The sequence below is a fragment of the Sesamum indicum genome, linkage group LG6, assembly GCF_000512975.1.
Source record: "Sesamum indicum cultivar Zhongzhi No. 13 linkage group LG6, S_indicum_v1.0, whole genome shotgun sequence".
In the NCBI taxonomy this organism is placed as follows: domain Eukaryota; kingdom Viridiplantae; phylum Streptophyta; class Magnoliopsida; order Lamiales; family Pedaliaceae; genus Sesamum; species Sesamum indicum.
The window spans coordinates 7,624,266-7,645,508 of record NC_026150.1 but is presented as its reverse complement, the minus strand read 5'-3'; the positions used below and the strand labels follow the sequence as shown (position 1 = coordinate 7,645,508).

At 37.3% G+C, this 21,243-nt stretch overlaps 1 protein-coding gene across 8 annotated transcripts; it reads left to right on the top strand.

Moving 5' to 3' along the window:
* LOC105164018 (trithorax group protein osa) lies at positions 7,338 to 20,291 on the top strand. 8 transcript variants are annotated; one of them, XR_002287306.1, is made up of 10 exons: positions 7,338 to 7,519; positions 8,325 to 8,601; positions 8,687 to 8,902; positions 8,981 to 11,702; positions 11,812 to 12,560; positions 12,708 to 12,892; positions 12,965 to 13,079; positions 13,174 to 13,222; positions 17,275 to 17,359; positions 19,250 to 20,291. XR_002287306.1 is itself a non-coding variant. In XM_011082562.2 (8 exons), the coding sequence occupies exons 2-7, from the start codon at positions 8,395 to 8,397 to the stop codon at positions 13,044 to 13,046; spliced, it is 4,161 nt and encodes a 1,386-aa protein (XP_011080864.1). In that variant the 5' UTR covers positions 7,338 to 7,519; positions 8,325 to 8,394; the 3' UTR covers positions 13,047 to 13,079; positions 13,174 to 13,343. The 8 variants fall into 8 exon arrangements, 1 of the variants encoding a protein (XP_011080864.1); XR_002287305.1 differs by having other exon boundaries at positions 18,111 to 20,291; XR_847978.2 differs by having other exon boundaries at positions 13,174 to 13,227.

Sequence of the window (21,243 nt, the reverse complement as noted above, 5' to 3'; positions counted from 1 at the left end):
ACTACATATCAAGCAAAGATTCACATCAGTGGTACACCACCAGTCAAATGGGCAAGTCTAGGTCACTAACCGAACCCTAATACAAAAAATCAAAAGGAGACTAGAACCAGTTGGTGAAAACTAAACGGAAGAATTAACTAGTGTCCTATAAGCATACCGCACAACCTCCCCAGGGTCAACGGGAGAAAGCCCCTTTACAATGGTACTGAGGTGATCATCCCTGCAGAATTGGGCATACCCTCTCACATAATTTTGCACTTTTCTGAAGAAAACAATACAGAGTTGCTAAAAGAAAATCTAGATTTTGTTGAAGAATTGAGAGGGAAAGCTTTCATTCGCATTTAGAGATACAAGAACACTATGATTAATGCCCACAATAGAAAAGTAAAAATACGAAGTTTCCAAGTTGGACTTATTAATTAATAAATGCTTATTAGGCTCATGTATTTAATTGGATTAAATATATAATGGGCTTAATTAGGTGGATTTTAATTAAATTGAATTTGATTAAAATTAGTTGGACCTTGTATTTTATTTCTATAAAATCGGCCAAGCATAATTAAATACATTGGATAATTTTACGAAAAGAAATAATTGACTAGTAATTCTCACTTTTGAAAAGTGTTGTGTTTGTCATTCTTTATTTGGAATAAAGAATATATTAACTTATGGATAATGGAATAAACCTAGACACATTCTAGTATATCTATAAAAGGTATATGTATATATATTAGTTATTTGGAATAACTAATAACATTATACAACACAAAAGTTATTCCTAACCGAGAAACCCCAATTGGCCGCCCCCTCTCTCTAAATACTTGGTGTATTTTTTTCTCCCTTATTCTCTTTTAGCAAAGGGAATTAAGGATACCATATTCTGGTGTAGTGTGGATGTGTCTTTAGAAGATTTCTATGTTGAAGTCTCGTGTGGATGAATCAACAAAAGGAGGTTCGAAGTAAAACAAACCAAAAGAAAATCCTTGATTTACATTTCTTGTACTTTTCGTTTTAATTTCACCATAAGCCCTGATTTAATCTTTATTGCTTATTTTATTAACTACATCGAATACCCAAAAAATTCAAGGGTACATCCCTTGGAATCATGATTTTATTTAATTTGATTTTTAATTTATGAGTTTTTAATTACTTCTTCCGCTTGCGCGTTCCCGGACCGATACACTTACCCTTTTACTCTTGAGATTTTACCACGATTTGAAATAAACACATTTTCACTTTGGATTATTAATTAATTTATCCAATCAATATCAAATCTTTATTTAACTCTTGGACCTAAGATTAATTAATCTGAAAATCCTAATCATTTAATTAATTCAATTAATTAACACTTTGGGTTTCCTATCACATAGGACCTCAACTGCATAATTCATTTTCTCAAATTATTAATTTAAATCCTTTAAATTAATTATCTATCTCTTCTAGGATTTGTTCAATAATTAATTGTTAGAATATATGACGAGAAAACCAATTAAATTGATAATTTTTAAAACTATTTAGCAATCTTTATTAATGTAATATTAACATGATGTATATAATAAGCGTTCATCTGTAGCGCTATGTGTTTGTACTGCTTACTAATAATGTTAAAATGGTGTTTTAATGTCACAACAAATGCCCACAGACCAATTGTATAACTGATGTAATTGGTTACGAATTGGATGATAGTTATGAAACTAATCTCTGAGGGTTGGTTTGAAACGTTCAGTGTCAAGGACCTCGATTGAGAGTCCTATAGAGACTTGTACAAAGTCTTGTATTCATTAGATGAGTTCGTATTTCATCAGCGACAGACATAGGAAGTCTATGAAATCTTAATAGATTAGTTGACAAGGTTGTCAACTGACTGAACTAACTTGCTAGAATCGTCATATGGAAACCTTGGAGGCTTGGTCGATATGACTGAAATTCCAGGCTCAATAGTATGAGAATAGTCCTCGGACTTGAGAAAATCATGGTAATCACATGTATATGATGGTTATAGCTTGAATTTGGTGAAAGATGACCGTATCTTGAATGTGGTCATTATACTTGCCAGTGCAGTCAGAATATGTATTATGGATAGTGGCTTCCAAGATAGAATTCGTTTGAAACTTTCCAAGTCGAGAGCCTTGAAACTAGGCATTTAGAGTCCTATTGAGACTTGCATTGAATATTTCATTCATTGGATGAGTGTCATGTTTCATCGGCGACAGATGTTGGATGTCTATAAAGTTTCAGTAGGTTAGTTGACAAGGCAGTCAGTTGACTGAGCTAAATTGGGTTGGAATTGTCATATGGAAGCCTTGGAGGCTTGGTCGAGATGACTAGAATTCCCCGCCTCCGATAATACGGGAGTAGTCCTCTGACTTAAGGAACCATGGTAGTCACGTGCACATAATAGTTGTATCTTTAATCTGACGAGATGTAATTGTCTCACAAACATGATATTATAAGCCTTGTTCAGTGCAGTCAAAATGTGTAATGAGGACAATAGGTTTCAAGAAGAGGATCTGTACACTATCAATATATGACAGTGTTATCTTCTATACAATTGGAGACGCATTCATGCCTTGTAAATCTATAGCTACATTGGTTGGTCGAATAGGAAATAGTTTCCTATGTCGAGCAATTAAGCGAAACACGATCTCAAATATTAAAGATATATGCCTGGTCCAGATGGGAACCGACACCAAGTTCTACGCCCTATACTATGGTCGGAGATAGTAGACGGAAGAATTGTATCCGTATGAAATTTGGAAATCTAAATGTTCATGGGGATATTCACCTAGTCTGTAGTGTCATTGACCATTGCTAGATGGCTACCCATGGTTGCGGGCTTTCCTGATTAATACTTGATCAGAAATGATTAATTAGTTATGTTCGACACTAACTCAAGTCTAGTTGAATGTGAAATAAAAGAATCACACACAAATCGGCGAGAAAGGACAAGAAATTAATTTGGGATTAATTTCAGAAGATGTAAATAATTGAATTATTTAATTGAGTTTGTCTTAATTAATAAATTAGAATTGTTAATTAGAGAGATTGGGCTTATGCCTTTAACTGATTAAATAACCCTGGGCTTATTTAGTTTGATTTTTATTAAATTGAATTTAATTAAATTCATTGGACCTTGGAATTATTTCAAACCTAGTCCACTAAATTAAGGCCCATTAGCCAAATGGTTAACTTGAATTGATGGAAGGAAGATTGACCAAGTTGTAGTTTTGGAAAGTGCAAACTTACCAGTTTGTAGCACTTCTCTTTATGGCATGATTGGATCATATCATATAAGAAGGGGTTGCCTTGTAGGTAAGTGGAATGTATCCAGGCACATTTTTATCGTTCCATACAAGGCATATATATATATGTGAGTGTATGATCATGGTAATACACATGTAATATAGAAAACACAAAAACCCCACCTCCAAGAGAGCTCCCCCCCCCCACATCTCTTATCCCACCAATTCTCTAACTCATCTTGATCTAGTATCAAATATAAAATTGTAGAGAATTTTGATGAAGAGAATACACTAACTAATAGTGTAGTTCTCTTTGATCATCTTTTGATATCAATTTTGATTTCTTCTAGCAAGGAGATCAAAATCCTCCTCCTCTCGGTGTGGCATGGATCATCTTTAGAGGACTTCACTATCGGAGTCTAAGATGAATGGGTCGGATATGTATTGTCAGTTGAAATGCAAATAAAAGAGGAGAACTTTCATTTACATGTTGTATCCCTTTTGTTCGTTTATCTATAGCCTAGTATATTTGGATTTGTTGTTTCATTCATTTTTAATCCACATACTACATCCAATGCCCAAGAACACCAAGAATACAGCTTTTGGTTAGACCGGGTTTATTTTAATTATACCTACTTTTTTACTATATAATCTCTCTTGTGCTTCTGTAGAGCATTCCCGGGCCAACCACCCCCATCGGAAAGTTGGTTTCGTAATAGCCAAATGCACATCCAATTTCATTGGTTTAACTGATCTATAGTCTGAGAAATGCAGTGTTAACATATAATATGACATGACCAAGATGGCCAAAGAATAAATTATATTCATGATATTTAATATTATATTGAATAAGATTATTAATAGAGATTACAAAACAACCAACTAATTGGCTTTTTGGTCACTACACTAACAATCCATTGCCTCATAAACATTCTATTCAAACCACTAACATCCTACCATCTTTGGTAAACTGTATTTACATTTTTCTATCCCCAAATGTTGAACTCCCACACTTTCGCTCAACTACACATACAAATCAATGCTGGCACAAGCACCGATCAACCGAATAAAGAATCACACAACCACCACCGCGACACCAAACAAGAAAAGCGTACAATACAAATGCAAACATAGAAACGACAGGTGGAAAATACTGCCTAACGCTGGCAAGAGGGCGCAAATCAATGGACACAACCCAACTCCAGTATGTCCCCCTTTATTTTGGCGTCTTCCCGATAAATGTGCTTTCCCTGGAAGCAATTTATTCTTCTCTACTTTTTAGCCCTCTCTTCCTCCTGTCAATTTAATTTTGGAACGACATGAAACTTTTTTTAAAAAATGAATAAAAATAAGAGTGAACAACTTTAGATTAATGTAATACCTGCAACCTATCCAACCGGTGACACACAAACAACATTGTTTTGATTGGAAACACACTGATGCAGTGTTGCGTTAACTAAAATGACCTTATTTCAAGCTAGCAAATCTTAAAATGATGCCATATCATGTGCATGCAGAATTTAAAACGCATCGGACCGAAAGTAGTATTGTAAAAAGCAAATATATCAATAAGAGGCGAAACAATCAAGACGACCGCATTTCAAACCAACAAACCTCAAAACAATATCGTTTTATTTGCACGTGGAATTAAAAATAATTTGACCAAAAGAAGTATTATAGAAAACAAGCATTGCCACAATGGGCAAAACAACCAACCAAAATGACCTCAAACCACGAAACATCATCATTTCATGTGCATGCTAGAACAAAAATATAAAAGAAGTAAAACGTTGGACCAAAATTGGTAATGTTGACAACACGCCTCAACATTTATAATTAGTAGTATTATACGATTGGGTCGAGCCTAATGTAATCCTAGGCAGATTTTAATTCTGAGTCAGGGCTCAACTAGGTTAGTCCATGGGTCGGGTTTGGATTGGCAAAATGGAACCAATAAGGACTGATTATTAAAGTTTACGACTAGCCATGAAAAGTACTAGGTTTAAATTAGACCAATTCCAGTTGAGCCTTGGTAACGCAGACTAGTGGGCATCTTTGATTTTTCCTATTTTAAAAATATAATGTAAAATATCAATGAAACTTGTCTTTATTGATGTCAAGGTCACTACTCGAATAGTATAGATGCCATAATAGATATACAAAGCTAGTTTTATATACAATTATATTTTGTTTTAGAGTGAAAATATGAAATATACCTAAAGATGGATCATGTATCGCTTACATCTAGTATAAAAGAAGAATGACGAAAAGAACCTTAGAACCCAAGGATGCGAACCACTAAACTTAAACTTAAAGGAGTTAATGTGCCAACAACAAATTTTCCAAAATAAAAGATGTGAGGAGGATGATATATTAGCTAAGCAACTTTTGTTTCTAACTGAGAGAGAAGAAAAGATCATCACTAATGGAATTTGGCGAAACCTAAGTCTATTATTAGTTAATGCTTATTCATAATGTCTATATTATAGAAAATTAATAAAGCCATTATCTGATTTTTATAATCTTTGCTTATATTTTTCATGTAGTTTTCTCTACCCAATCATGCTAGACGATATAGAAGTAACTTCTAAATCTTGAGGTCTTAAGACATAATCTATTACCTAAATTTGTGATCCTCTTCTTGGAGGGAAGCTTGCAAGCCAAGTTGGAGCTTGGGATTAGGGGTATCAAACAAGCAATAGAGTGATAGTCCCTCGCTTGTTTGCACATACTTAATTTTTTTGTTTATATATATCTTCGACTTAATTGTCTTTTAGATTACTGAGTTATTTAAACCATTCTTGGTGTTATTTGTAGCAAAATCAAATCTTCCAAATCTTTATATTAGGAAGGTAGATGGACAAATTCATCCTTTATTCTTTACTTCAAATAAATATTTATTAATCCCCCATGCGAGTTCTTAAGGCATAACTATAGCTCAAAGTGGTAGCGATGACACCTTGAGCCTTCTCCATAGTAAGAACCTTTTCATCATCAGTTACACATGTTCACACTCCTTAGTTCACGGGAAAAAAAATCTAATTGTCCTAATTCTGAAATCACCATTTTCCTTACAACAATGTTATTATATATTTAATGATATTACTCTTCAAAATGAAACAAACCATAACATATAAATTATGTTCCGAAAATCTTATTTCACATTATTTCTATATATTTCTTTATTTGTGATTGCTATATCTTTTGGATCAGGGATGATATGACGGTAAAGAGTTGTGAATAAAAAAAATTACAATCTCTTTATCACTCATACATTTCACAGTCCACACAAAGACTTCCTCCCTACTCATATTTCTTTTACTAAAAATTATAATCAAACTCACCAAAAAATATCTAAACTCTCAATATATACAAAGGTAAAAATATATATACCAAATTATAATTTCAAATAAATTGATAAACCCACACATAAGTTTATAAATAACATGCCTCGTATATTCAATATATTATTTTCATGTTTAGGAAGTTATAGTCTAATTTTATAATAATTGAACTTTTAATACTCAAAGCTAAAGACAAAATAATTAGGTTCAATCCACTGGTGAGGTGTTGATGAGATATTGTGTCTATCAAAACTTTAGCTTGCTAGACCTCAAGCCTAAGAAATTTTCTTCGCACTCCATCAGTTGTCATTTCTCATTTCCCAACAAGTTTGTCGCCCTCGATCTTATACCAAAATCACAATTCCTATACTCACAGTAGCCTATATCGTCTGTCCTAAAGTGAACAATATTTTTTTATACTGTTAATATTCTATAAAAAATGAAGCAACTTGAATTTTTCTTATTTGTTAATAAAATCAAATTGTTCATAAATTTTAAATACAATTCTATAATAAATAAATTTGACTTAAAATCCAATTCTTTATTAAATCTTAGGTTTAAATAATATTAAGAAGGAAAAATGGGTTCTTAATGGACATAATGTAGTTAAAATTTTCTCTTCTGGAGTTTGACCGGACGTTTTATAATCTAGGATCTTTTAGCCATTCTTTTAACAAGAGGAGCTGTTTGCAATTTCGACAAATAAAGATGATTTTATGTAATTTCGAAATAGAATATCTCCTTATTTTTCCCCCGAAAATATATAATCAGTAACCCTAGCCATCACTGTTTCTGCTTTCACTCGCACATTTCTACTTGTCAATTGCACCGCCCCACTGTTTCTGGCAGTCCGTTCTTGAACGACATAGTACAACGACGACCACCGCGCTCACCGCGCTTCTCCCCGTCCTTTGTGGTCCAGGAAAAGAGCAGGTATACTTAAAAATTCTATTTCTACTCAAGGTTTTGGTACTTATACATGTATCTATGAGGTTTCCACCAAACAGGTCCGTATATCATGCACTCGTAAAAATTCTAACCATATTATTTATGCGTTTCCTGCGTGTTTGGTTCTTGATGTGAAGTCTTGGAAGATTTCCTTGGTTTTTTAGTAACAATAGATTTTTTACAGATGTGTGCAATGTTTCTAATAACGAGTTTGCTGGCCTAGAAAATGTTTTAAACATGCTGTATGTTTTTACTGGATATTGGTGATTTAGACCCTCTATTTGAATAATTATGTATCTTAAATTGGGTTGATTACTGAAAGAAGAAAAGAACTTCCGCGAAGTGCCCTAAACTGTTCAGATCTGGTTCTTTTTATTAGCAAAAAGTGGGCGGCATTTTTTGGATAAAGATGTTTCCATAGACAACTAAAGAAATTCTGTTATGATCCACCACCGGGTATAGATTGGTTGTATATTTAATGCTTGAAATGGACAGTACATAAATTGCCCGGATTCTGTTGCTGCCGTCTTAAAATGTGGTGTTTTAATGAATTTCCGTGTATAGAAAAACTAAATCATGCGATTCACAATTTTATTTGAGAATAGTCGGGACACCATCTACTTTATTAACCAACACGGGTCCACAACACGCCAGCATTCTTTTGTGTTCGTTCTTCACCCTCTACATCTCACTCAGTTTGTTGTCGATTAAAAGTTAGATCTGTGTAATTAATATAATCTTGTTCTGCTGGTTATATCTTGGATATAATGGTTCTTTCTTCCTGATGCAGCTACCTCTCTCTTAGTTGCTTTGCCAAGGCATCGGAACTTGTTGACGTTGAAGTGTATTATTGAGGCACAATGGGTTTTGATATTGAGTGCATAATTGACATTCACACTTATCCTGGGGAATACTTTTGTCCAGTTTGTCGAACACTTGTGTACCCGAGTGAAGCATTTCAGTCACAATGCACTCATCTATATTGCAAACCTTGCTTGGCACACATCGCAAATGGTAGCAGGGCCTGCCCTTATGATGGATACTTGGTGACAGAATCAGATTCTAAGGTTATTAGTCCTGATAACTGAGGCTGATGTATATAGTTATTTTCTGGTCTTTCTCTTTCTCTGACATTCTTAACATTGTTGGTAGCCGCTAATGGACTCGAATAAAGCACTGGCAGAAAATATTGGCAAAGTTAAGGTGCATTGTCTCTACTTCCGAAGTGGATGCTCATGGGAGGGTACGCTGTCTGATTGCTCCTCGCATTGTGCTGGGTGTTCCTTTGGAAATTCACCTGTTATATGCAACAGATGTGGAATCCAAATTGTGCATCGCCAAGTACATGATCATGCTCAAAGTTGTCCGGTGAGTGGATCAATGTTACTGACTTATTTAAGAGATAATGAAGATATATTTTGTTCTTAGAGATTGACTTAATCTCAGGGCGTATTCGACGGACAAAATGCTTTAGGGGGTGTCACAGCCTCTAGTGGATCGGGCACAACTTCATCCACAGCTACTGCAGAGGTCAACCGGTCTGCTGCTCAATCAGGAGCACCACTTCCTCAGACCCAGAATCCTCAAAGTGTTGCTGCTACTGTGCACCCTGGGCAAAATGCCATTCTTCAAGTGAATAGCAGCTCTCAGCTTCCAGTTGTTGCTCCTGTTACTGTGCCAACTCCGGAGCAGTGGTATCAACAACAACAATATCTGCAGTATTATCAGCAATATGTGGGCTATGATCCTTACCAACAGGCTAATCAGCAATATTACCCACTTCAGCAACAGCCCATTCAACAATATCAGCAGCAACCAATGCAAGTTCAGGTTCCGCAACAATCTCATGTTTACGCCCAGGCCCTGCCACAACCCCACCCACAGAGCCAACCACAGCTCCAACAGCATGCCCAGCTCCAGGCGCAAGCGCAGCCGCAGCCGCAGCCACAGTCTAATCCTGTTCCTCAACCGCCAACACATCTTCAGGTACAAGTCCAGGGGCAGGCTCAACCACAACCCCATCCCCAGCCGCAACTGGCACCTCAAGCTCAACCCCAAGCCCAAGTCCTGCCTCAGACTCAGGCCCATGTACATGCGCCTGGCCAAGCTTTAGCGCCGAACTATCAAGTCAATCCCCAGCAACAAACTCATCCTTCAATGCGGCCCCAGACACAGACGCAGGTTCCCCCGCAGGCACCACCACCACCACCTCCCAACAGTCAGTCTACTCAACCCCCACCGTTTGCCCAAGGAGTAGGAGTGCGCCCCCCTGCCCAACATCCTCAGGTGCCTCAATTCCCACAACCTCATGCGCAGATGCATCTACCTCAGGCATCCCAATCTCACGGGCATTCTCAAATGCATCCCCAGCCCCAGGCCCAATCCCAACCCCAACCCCAGCCCCAGCCCCAGCCCCAATCCCAACCCCAACCCCAACCCCAGAATCAATCTTCAAACCAATTGCATGTGAAAATTCATCCACAAGCACAACCTTATCATTCCCATTCCCAACCTCCTGTTTTCCCACCGCAAGCTAGCCAGTCCACAGCTCCTCCTGCCCTGCCGCAGGCACCACATCCACCAATCCCCCCTGTTAGCGGGCATCATTCCTATCAACAACCTCAGCAACCCCAGAAAATGCATTCAGGAGCATCACATCAACATCCAGTTCAACCACAAGCGGCAAGTGGGTCCTTACATGCAGTTCATGTACACGGTCAAGCCCCACAACAATCTGGAGTTATGCGACCGCCCCATTCTCACGGTTCAATTCCTCAGCAACAGGCATCAACGCTATTGCCACAACAAAATCAGGTCCCTGGTGTTCCTGCCGCACAGCATCAGCAGTTTCCACCTCATGTGCAACCACCATCTCATCCACATCCACATTCACATCCACATCGTCCTGTCATGCAGCCAGTTCAACAATCTGTGCCTCAGCAATATGCTCAGCAACAAAATTTTCTTGTTCCCTTTCAAGGTCAATGGCATCAGCAAGGTCATTTCCCACAGCAACAACCTATGCAACCCCAACTTCGCTCTTCGGGGCCCCCTCCACCCCAGCAGCCTCAAAATTATGTTGGGAGACCAATGATGATGAACCAGGGGATGCATCCACAAAACCATCCTTTGTCTACTGGTGTTTTCCCTCCTCATCCTGGACCTGTGCAACTCACATCAACTCAGGCAGCTTTAAATCAAAATTATGCCATGTCTACCGTGATGGAGCAGAATGCAAATGGCCAAGAAACTGGGTCACCTCCAAAGGAACTAGTTGAAAAGGGTTTTGAAGGGGATCCCCCGAAAGAGGAGATCGTCAAAGGACAAAGTAGAATAGTTACCAAGGATGCTGATAATTGTGAGGGGGGTGATTTAATTAATTCTGTCGTCAAGCAAGAAGACAATGTGCGGGGTTCTTTGGACCGAGCATCTGGGGGAAAATCTTTTGAAGCTGGAGCTGCAGAACATGAATTCTGTAAACAAGAGGGTCATCCACTGACAAATTCTGATTCATTGAAACCAGTGGAGCCGGAGAATGAGAAAATGATTGTATCAAATACAGTGGTTTCAGGTCCATCCTTGGCAAATTTTGAGAAGCAATCTCAAACTGCCTCTGCTACTGCTACAGAAGGGCATGTACTACCACCAAAATCTCATGGTTCTCATCAGCAAGGGCCTCAAGAACGAGTGCAGGGACCGCCTCCATCGTTACTAGGAGCTCAAGGACCTGTCAGTTTGCCTCATCCTGGGAAATGTCTCAACTCAAATGAAGGAAGGGGCACTGGTTATGTTGGCCCTCCTCCAAAAAGCTTTGATTCTCAATCTACTACTCAAGGACCGGGACCGAGTACTCTAGCTGATTCACGTGGGATAACGGGACGTGCTCCACCAGCCCGCTTTGAGGTTCAGTTTGGTACCCAGCATGTTGATAGGACGAATGAAGTTTCCATGCCAAAAGATCAGATGCCAGGCTCCTTGCACCTGTCAGGCCCTGTTGGGGACGACCCTCTCATGATAACTCGTGGAGAAGAGCCAAGTATTTTGAGGATGAATGGGGGAACAGCTCTTGACTCCTCCATGATCGGCTCTAGGGATGAAAAATTGAAGTCCTTTTCTAGGGAGCATTTGGATCCGTTTCCTGGAGAGCGAACTCGCCCTCTTGACCAAGGTAATGTTTTGATAAGATCTAAAGCTGTTTAGTTTTTCGTTTGTATTCCTTCGCCTCCCAAATACTGCATGATAAGAGTTCTTGATGACTTTGCTTCTGGTGAAAACAGCTCCGATTTATCTTGATAAAGGGCCTCATGGGCAAGGTTATGATGGTGGGTCAAAGTTGGATCCTGGTGCGTCAGCTTCATATTCAAGGTTCATACCTTCACATCATCCATCCGGCCCTGGTCGGCTGGACATGCATGGACCAGCCCATGAATTTGACCAGCATCACATGAAGCATTTTGCTCGCCGAAGTCCCAACAGGGAGTATGTTGGCTCTTCTCCACATGGATTTGGTGGCCCATCCAGTTATGCTCGTGTAACATCAGCTTTCGATGATGTTAATTCCAGGAGTGTGCATAGATATGGTGAAGGATCAAGGTCTTACAGTCTTTCTTCTGATCCAGTTGGGAATCCTTTTCGTGATGGCAGGTTCCCCCCCATGTCTCGTCATCCAAGAAGAGATGACATTGTTGGCCCTCGATATCCTAGATTTGGTGGGCATATGTCTCCTGGCCAGATCCAGAACCCTATTGGGAGTGATGATGTTTTTGGACCAGAAGGGGCTGGCCATTTTGTTGGTGGGAAGTTTTTGGATCCAGCATATTTGCCTGGTCATTTTGATATGGCTGATTCAGCATCTGGTGCCTTCCCTGGTCATGGTCGTCCTGGGGAAGTGGGTGGTCCTGGGAACTTCCCTCTTCCTTTTACTGAACCTGTTAGAGGCGATAGACAGAGTTTCCCGCATTTCGGGGAGCCTGCAATGAGGACCAGCTATTCAGTCCCTGGTTTCCCTGGTGCTGGAAATTTTGCTGTGAGTTTTAAATCACCTGGTTTTCTATGTTCAATTTAGTTTCCTCTCATTTTCAGTTATGTTTAAATTGCTGTTTTTGGTGTTAGTGATTTGTTGTGCATATCTAATAATATGCGTTGTTAGTGAATGTGCTTTTGCTTTTTGTAGGGTGGTATGGATTCCTTCAATCAATCTAGGAAGAGGAAGCCTGTAAGCACTGGATGGTGCCGGATTTGTGAGTTCGACTGTGAAACGGTTGAAGGTCTTGATATGCACTCACAAACCAGGGAGCACCAAAAGATGGCCATGGATATGGTCAAAACTATCAAGCTGCAGAACAACAAGAAGCAGAGGTAATGCCGTTCCACTGTATGTGCCATAATGAATTGATGGTGCTATCATCAATTTTTGTCATTGCCATACAGAAATGCTGCTGGCCATATGGTGCATGAAGGGGGGAGCAGAAGTAGGAAAGCGGGTATTGTTGGCCGTGGAGGCAAGCCTTGACTGGTAGATGTGATTATTGGGAATCGATTTCAGGTCAGGATTTGCGCTGGATCTTTCTTTTTCTTTATTAGCATGTGATTTTCCTCCAAATTTCACTCAGTTTTCTACACTCATTTTATCATTTCAGGTGGCTGCCCTGTTTCTGAAGATGTTTTTGGGATGAAGTATTGTTGGCAGTTAGGTTTGTTGATTTATTACTTTGACATGCTACATTCCAATATGGCTAGTTTTTATTGATTATCATGTTAGCTAAACTGTATTGCACTTCTATTTCTGTTAATGTTATTCAAGAATTTATTCTGGGTGCTCATTTCTTCCTTTCAGCTTTTTATTTGATTATTGGATCAGCATGGTTTCAAGAGCGAACTTGGTCTCAAGTTGAAAACTTTGTCATATCTTCTGGAACAATGCACTTGATGTAACATGAATGTTAGGCTCTTATTTTCCTTGCTAAAGGGACAATATCTTTTGTATTATGGAAATACCCGATCCGTCGACGGTGAATAACGTTGCACTTTATTGGCACATATGCGTTGTCAACTTGAATGATCAAAAAATGGTGACAATTTTATGTGAAATTTGATTTGATAAGTTCTCACCCTTGTGCAAAAATATTTTAGAGTGAATAAAAGCCATGCATTCTCCGGAACTGACAGTGTTGATGTATTTGCTTATACAGTACTTGTCTGATATGAATTTTAGCTCCTGTAATTGCATCACCAATGAAAGAGATGGTGACACTGTATAATAATTTAGGCTTTGTTTTGTTATTTTTAATAATCAATTTTGACCAATTTTGAGTGGTAAAAGATGATGTAACTTGAAGTTGACTGAAGAATTGAGTTGGATTTTGGATTTTAAATTTGAGTTTGGTGGAATGGTGAAGTTGAAAAGAAAGATATATTTGGTTCAAAGAGTTTGCAGCCTAAAAAACTCCATAGATGTCATATCAGGTCTTGTTGGTATTTTATTGGCATGTTGTAATGTTGTATGAGCTATGCATGCATACAAGAGTATATATATAGGTGATGGTTGAAGGTGATATGAAAGGAGTAAAGACATGTAAATTTTAATTTCGCTAAATTTTAAGCTACCCAAAATGAGTGTAACTAACCAAACATACGGTTTTCAACCAAGACTTCCAGTTGAGTCAAGAAGTAATCCAAACATTGTATTAGAATTGTGATTATTTTATTTTTGGTTGAAATGCATGCCACTCGTAGGATATGCACAGCTCTTAAATTTTTAATTTAATGGTAAGTTCTTATGCAGATGTGTATTGAATTTGGATCCTCAATCAAAATGTGGTGGACGATATGAAGTTGGCTGCTTAATTGAAAAATGTTTGCTCTATACTTCTGAAAATGTTAAAAGAATGCTAGGTCCAGTTTACTACCTGGGATAAGTAAGGAGAGAAATTTCTCATTCAAAATGACATCTGTAGTAAATTAATCTGTCATTTCACTCATCCAAGATTCAGTTCACGTCTCTATTTTACTCAGTTTATCTATAAGTTAAGAGTCATTGAGAGTTTGTCACAGTCCTTGAACACTATATTGTATATAGAACCCCTGACGATACAGCTTTTAGCTTGTATTGATCTTTGTATTGTTTTCTTTTTTTGAAACCAGAACAATATTTAAAGCAACTACATGAGTTAATTTATAGGTAACATGAGATCTGGACACTAGTGATAAACACGAGACAATGTGATATCAGTTGGCAGCTTATCTTACAAAAAGAACTGTCATTATGCATGACTAACTGTTGTTCAGACAATCATGAAATATGATCTACTCTAGAATCCTGTTTGGTTCTTGCTTCATTAGATTATAATTTCCATAAGTCTATTCTCGAAAGCAGAGGTTGAAACTATATAATTTATTGCTAGACCAAAGAAGAAAACCCTTGCAAGACTAATTAAAATAAAATGTTACATTAATCCAATAAAAGGGGAAAAAAAGAATTTGGTGCATATTTGGGTCGGATATGAGTTTGATTCTTCTAGATCGACAAATGGCTAGGACCTGAAAAATCTTTGTTAACTGCTTAGTGAGGTCTAGATTGTTTTAAGTTGCATATTGACATCTTTGATCCACTGTTCACGATCTCTTTTATTGCTAAACCAAATGGTTTTGGTTCCTGAGCTTCAGTGCACATTGTTGATTCAGTATGGCTAGATTGCCTTTCACCATCCTCTTCTTCTGGAGGCTATTTCTCGTGGCTGTGAAATAAGATAGTAGAATTCTTACTCAGGATTTCTTGTAGAGAGTTTTGACCTGGTAGTCAATCTAACATTATAAGCGATTTTGGATAGGTTATTTTCGTCTAGATACCACTACAAGCTTCTGAGGGGTCTGAACTAATTATCTTTTAGAAAATTGTGGGGCCATAGTTGGAATTTTAATGATGCTTTTGACTAACAGAAGCAATTTATTTGCAATTGGACATCTTAAACAAGATAGTTCAAGTTCTCACCAGCACCCGCTGGTAATTATTAAGTGTTGTGCCATAAACCGAGCTGCCCACGTTGGGATTTTGTTTGCAATAAGTCTACTCTGGAAATCTTAGCAGAGAATTAAATATGCCAGAAGTCTCATGATGTTTTAAGACGTATCAAACATATATATTGTATGCATGTACTACTGCTTTCTTTGAACTTATTATGCTTCTGTATCTGTGACTTCATTTTAATGATGCAATTTTGTCAGGTGTTGTACCTATGCAGTATCAAACCTTTCTGGTACAACTGTTTTGTCCTTATTCTGAAAAGTGGGTCAAGCATTTCGAATGTGTAGACACTAGTGAGGTGTACAGTTGTATAATCATGTGAGGATAAGAAGAGTTAATAATGACAAATTTAATGTTTGCATTTTTGGTTTGGTGAACCTCTTGTTCAGCTAAATTAACTTTCTAACTTCAATTTTCGCTTAAAACTACGCATTCCCCTGAAATGTTCTGTGAAAGCGGCTCTAATCTATTTTTGTTCACGTAGAGAAAAGGTGTTAAGGATCTCCACACATCCGCACTCACCTGAAATGTTTTATGAAAGGTGCTCTAATCTATTTTGTTTTCATAGAGGAGTAAAGGATCTCCAGACATCACTTAGAGCATGTGCAAGTTCCACATCCTTGTAACGGTACTAGTATTTGGATTCTTTGGCCCAGTTCCTAAGTGTTTCTAGAAGGGCATTTGGTTGTCTAGTATAAGAATTAAATATTTAGATTTTAGAATAAAGTTGACAGCTATAATAAATAATGTACTAAGTCTAAGGATGGTATTTAATGGAAAAGTGCAGGTAAAATGAATCTGACTACTTTCATGTAAAAGGGACTTTCTATTGGAAACAACTGCAACTGCAAGCAAAATTTTTGTTATAACTTATTTGTTTAGAAAAGTTCAACACGTCCATTTCTTGTGCTGCATGTATCCAATTCTTCTAAAAAGTCTACCTCACTCAATTTTAAAGCTCGTCACGCTCATTACGACTGAGTGAATTGGTATAGTTGCAACATGGTAAATCACTGACAATCTCTATGAAGAGACTGCAGCTAGATTGGTTTCTTGAGTTCCTCTACATCCTTTTCATGGAAGTACATTTTTAAGATTCTTATTGGATGGTTACCTGTGATCCTTTTGTCAGGAATAAAACTTTGATTTGGTCGATTCTCAACATCACAGAATGATAAAGTCGATAGTGATATTTTTTATTCACCAGGAAGACTTCATAGGCTTAGTAAGGAGGAAATCAATTTATTCTTGAGTGTTGTGAAGCAAAATAGCAATGACTGAATTGGACTGAATACTGGAAATGGAAATGTTCTACAGAAAACAGAGCCTAAGCAGATACTGGAAATTGTTGTTAGAGTTCTGGTTTAGGATTATCTGAAGATATATTTTTTCCCCCCTAAATTTTCCACTATTTTGTTAAACAAGTTTCTGTGGTTGTCAAATGTGGGTTAGGGTTGTACAGTTGGTTACTATTAGAAGTTAGAAGGATATCTTCGTTACACACTTTGAACTTTCTTTTTGTAGTTTAGGGATATTATTGACTGTAGGTTAGAGTTTAACAGCAGGTAGTTGCCAAAATTAGGAAGATACATCCGTTTCACACGTTGAACATTCTTTTTGTGGTTTAAGACAATTCCTAATCCTGATAATATTTTGTATTCTTGAGTTCCAAGTTTTGAAGTTGATTATTTTTCTGGTTGAAATTTCTCTATAATAGATCATTTCAATTCAACCTGTCTTTCTTCGGGAAGCAGAAGAGAAAAAAAGGCTGAATTAAGGATGGTTGCTCGCTTTCCAACAGGGTAAGGATATGGTTGGTGCACCGAGTTTGTTTGATAGCATTTTTGTCTTGATATATTGTGCTTATTATATACCTTAATCTTCTGTTACCTTACTCATCTCTTAATCCCTCAGGTTCTGGGTAGTTTCCTGTAGTGGTCTTTAAATACAGTCCCTACTTTTTAGTTGCATCTTCTATTTCTATTTTCTGTAAATCTGAAACCTCGTGAACAGATGTTTGTCTACAGAAAATGAACTTTTGAACTGAGATCAAGCTGAGCAAAGTGGAAATCTAGGGATTAGAGAGAACCCATCAGATTCAACTTGCAGAATGTAGTGTCATCTCTTAGGTTACAAACAATTTTATCTCTGAAAAACTAAAGAGAATTGGTTATTGGTAATTCAAGATTGAATTGTTCAACTAAGTTCTATGAAATGGAGAAACTTTGTCCAACAGAAATACATGGATGGATAACAAGGAGAACAATAATTGAAACCCATTTGACTTTGGTCATCAATTTGGAATTTTTTTTAGGAAATTATTATTTTCTTCAATTGATATTATACGGCCCAACCATTATTAGAGCTTTGACTTGAGCACTTGGTTTAATTGTATTTCTGGCCATTCAACAAGGCTGACAACTAGCCTTCCTATCACTATTCGAGTCTTATGCTTTGGCCCTTCAATTGTTTGAACATGAAATTCTCATGCATTTTGCTTTTTATGAACTGGGGGGTTGAAACACTTCTTTGAATGTGCCGTCGGTTATACAGTGGAAGGTTCGATTCTTGTAATGTGGCTGTAACAATGATTCTTGTGGCTGCCTTTTGATTACTGCTGCCTTCAATAAACTGGAATCAGTCACCACTAAATGTGGATCATCTGTAACACATTCAGTCTGGATATTTATCTTTGACCCTTTATTTAGTATTTATACAACCTAGGGAACCTATGTCTTGTATGGCCTGGGTGCCTACATCCTATATGTTTTTTGCTTTTCCATTAAGCTAGTGTTCACTTTAGAGGTTTTACGGCAAAGTTTTTATGTCAGAAAAATGTGGAAATGCTTTTTGTTTCTGCCCATCCCTGCTTCAATGGTTTTCCACATTCATATCGATAGTGTCTGATTTACAAGAGAAGGTTTCACTTTTGTGTTATTTCAACGAGGTAAGGATATGATTTCAGAATGATCTTTGACATTCAGAATCCAGAGAGATCGCAAACTTATTCTAGGCTCTTATTAATGAAGTGTTTTTGCTCCAAGCAGTTAATGGAGTTCTCGCGAGTTAAATTTAGATGGGCATGGACTACAGAGAAATTACATGCATCTTATTGTGTAATTTTTCAATTCATGGGGAGTTTGTGTCAATCTTTTTTTAGGCGTAACTACAGTCCCGTCTCCCGAGGTTTGTGTAATTTTTTAAACCACAAGGGTTCAGGGGTTCTACGTGTAATTACACCAAACCTCAGGGGAGGAAGGGAGGGGACTGTAGTTATCCCTTTTTCTATGATTTAGTTAGATGAATTGATAACATAAATAAATTAGTAAGAATTAAGAAGAAAAGGAAAAATCTGAAACATGTGGCCTTTTCGCCTTAAGTTAAGTCCTAAGGTTAATTTTGGAAATTACCGGGGTTCTTGGATTGTTGGTACAAACTCGCTACATCACTGGAAACTTATTCTTTCAGTTAACTGCTGTGTTATATCTGACATTGATAGGATTTCTGCTGTTGGATCTTTTTTATTTTGGGTGGGGTGGGGTGATTAGTTTTCTATTCTACTTTAGATTGACTTTTTGTTAATCTTTGGGGCTCAACTCTCACTTTATTTGGATTAACTTTGACACCATGAATGGATGACTTTGTCTAGGAGGTCTTACGTTGGGAAATTAATAAGTTGTGTTGTAATTTAGCTTCAGGTGGATCAATTTCATCGCTAGAGAATGAGGATGTCCACACAGTATGATAGGTGAATGGTAATTAAAGATCCGATTGTTTTGTTTGTGGGTGTCGTGTGGAGTTTACAATTTTTTAAATTACAATCTCAATGGGTTCTCGCAATCGTGTTCTATTGTACTTGCAACCTTCCTTGACATTTTGTATGTTTATGCTTTCAATATTGTGAAACAGTGTGCTATCACTATTCTAAGAATTTAGCCATGTGCAGGGTCTATAATCCAGAAAAACTTTATAGAGGATATGCCTAGTTACCAAAAATATTTTGACAGCATTTTTTTGGGTAGAAAAGATGTCGGACGCCTTTTTGTTTAGGCGATAATCAACCATGAGGGAATGAATGTGGATCCTTGTCTCTCAGTGCATGGATCCTTCATAATTTTATATTAGGTCCATTTACAGACCTGAAACTTACTAAGGGGAATTTGCTAAGTTTAGCTAAAACATACAAATAGCTTAGCGAGCATTTAAGCCACGACAGCCTTTCAGAAACATAGGAAATTCATTACATTGACATAGAGGACACCCAATGGGCTCAATGGCATGGTAAGAGTCCCGCCAAATGCAAGAGGTGCCGGAAATTCATAAGGAAATTAGATGAATATTATTTAGGATGGTTATTGTCACCAATCAAAGAAGTATCATCTTCAAAATGAAAGTATGGCGTTGGATGGATAAACATTGATTCGCGATGATTGGAAGAATGTTTATATTTAATGCTCTAATGTTCTGTCAAGTGGTTCGTTTTGTTTGGAATGGGCTTTGTAGGACTACTTTGCAGAGTCATTTCATTGTTGAACTTTTGGAGTCGCAGTTGGCAGACAAACCATTATGGCTGTGGACTTGATAGGGCTGTGTCCCTGGTTTTGATGAATAGGGTTTTTGTTAATCTTGTTGTGCTTATGTGATAAAGCTGTATTTATTTTATTATTCGGGTGCCTGGAGTTGTAAAATTGAAGCTAACTTTTATATCATTAAACGTACTTATTGGCTACTGTATTTATGATAATTGTTATGGATTTTGGCCACTTTTAAATTTCCGTTCAATTAATCCCCTGATCTATAATGTATACTTTGAATAAAAGAAGATTTATATTTTATGAATAAAAGATGTTGAGTATGTGAAAGCATGATCATTGGGAGTCGGTGTGATTGCGTAAGAATGATTTGAAGTGAACTTATAACGGAATAGAGCTAATGCTAAATTGCTAATCCCATCTATTTTTGCCCTTGTCCGAGTATGTTGAAGTCCCTTTTTCTAAACTTTGCATTGAGGTGTCTATTTTTCTCAATTTACTGCAGTCTTACCATCTCTAAACTCTTCATATTTTATATTCTTAGAAGTGGTATGCGCATTGCGCATAGAAATTTAATATTGACAGTACTTCTGTTAATTTTTTGAATATATTAAATAAATTATAAATACGTTACAAATTTTGAAATATTCTGAAAAATATAATTAATAATAATTGTTTTTTATGTAGCAGTGGAACATTTTCTATGTTTTACAATAACCTATTAAGATCTTTCATGAAATTCTCTCCAGCTCGTTTACCTTAGCTTATTAAATTGAATAAGACTATTTATACAGATTAGTGGCTTATTTACATTGTAGGATGGGGACACTGTTTAAAAGGCCAGCCCCTACCAATCACTGTTGTGGTTGAGTTATTCGATCTAAATAGTAAAAGTTGATAATTTATAAAATTAAAATTATGAAATACCCCGATAGTAAACTGACTTCACTCCCCCTACCTGTTTTACCTTTCCCAATACTTGCCCTCCTCCCAACCTTCTTCCTCCACCCAACGCGCAGCCTCTTTGCTATTCCCTCCCCGCACAGACAGCGCCCTCATTTTTTTCTTTCCCTCCTCCCCTCTGCTTTCTTTTGCACTCATTTTTTTCATTCCCTTCGCTCCCCTCTGCTTTCTTTCTCTCCATGCCGGCGCCC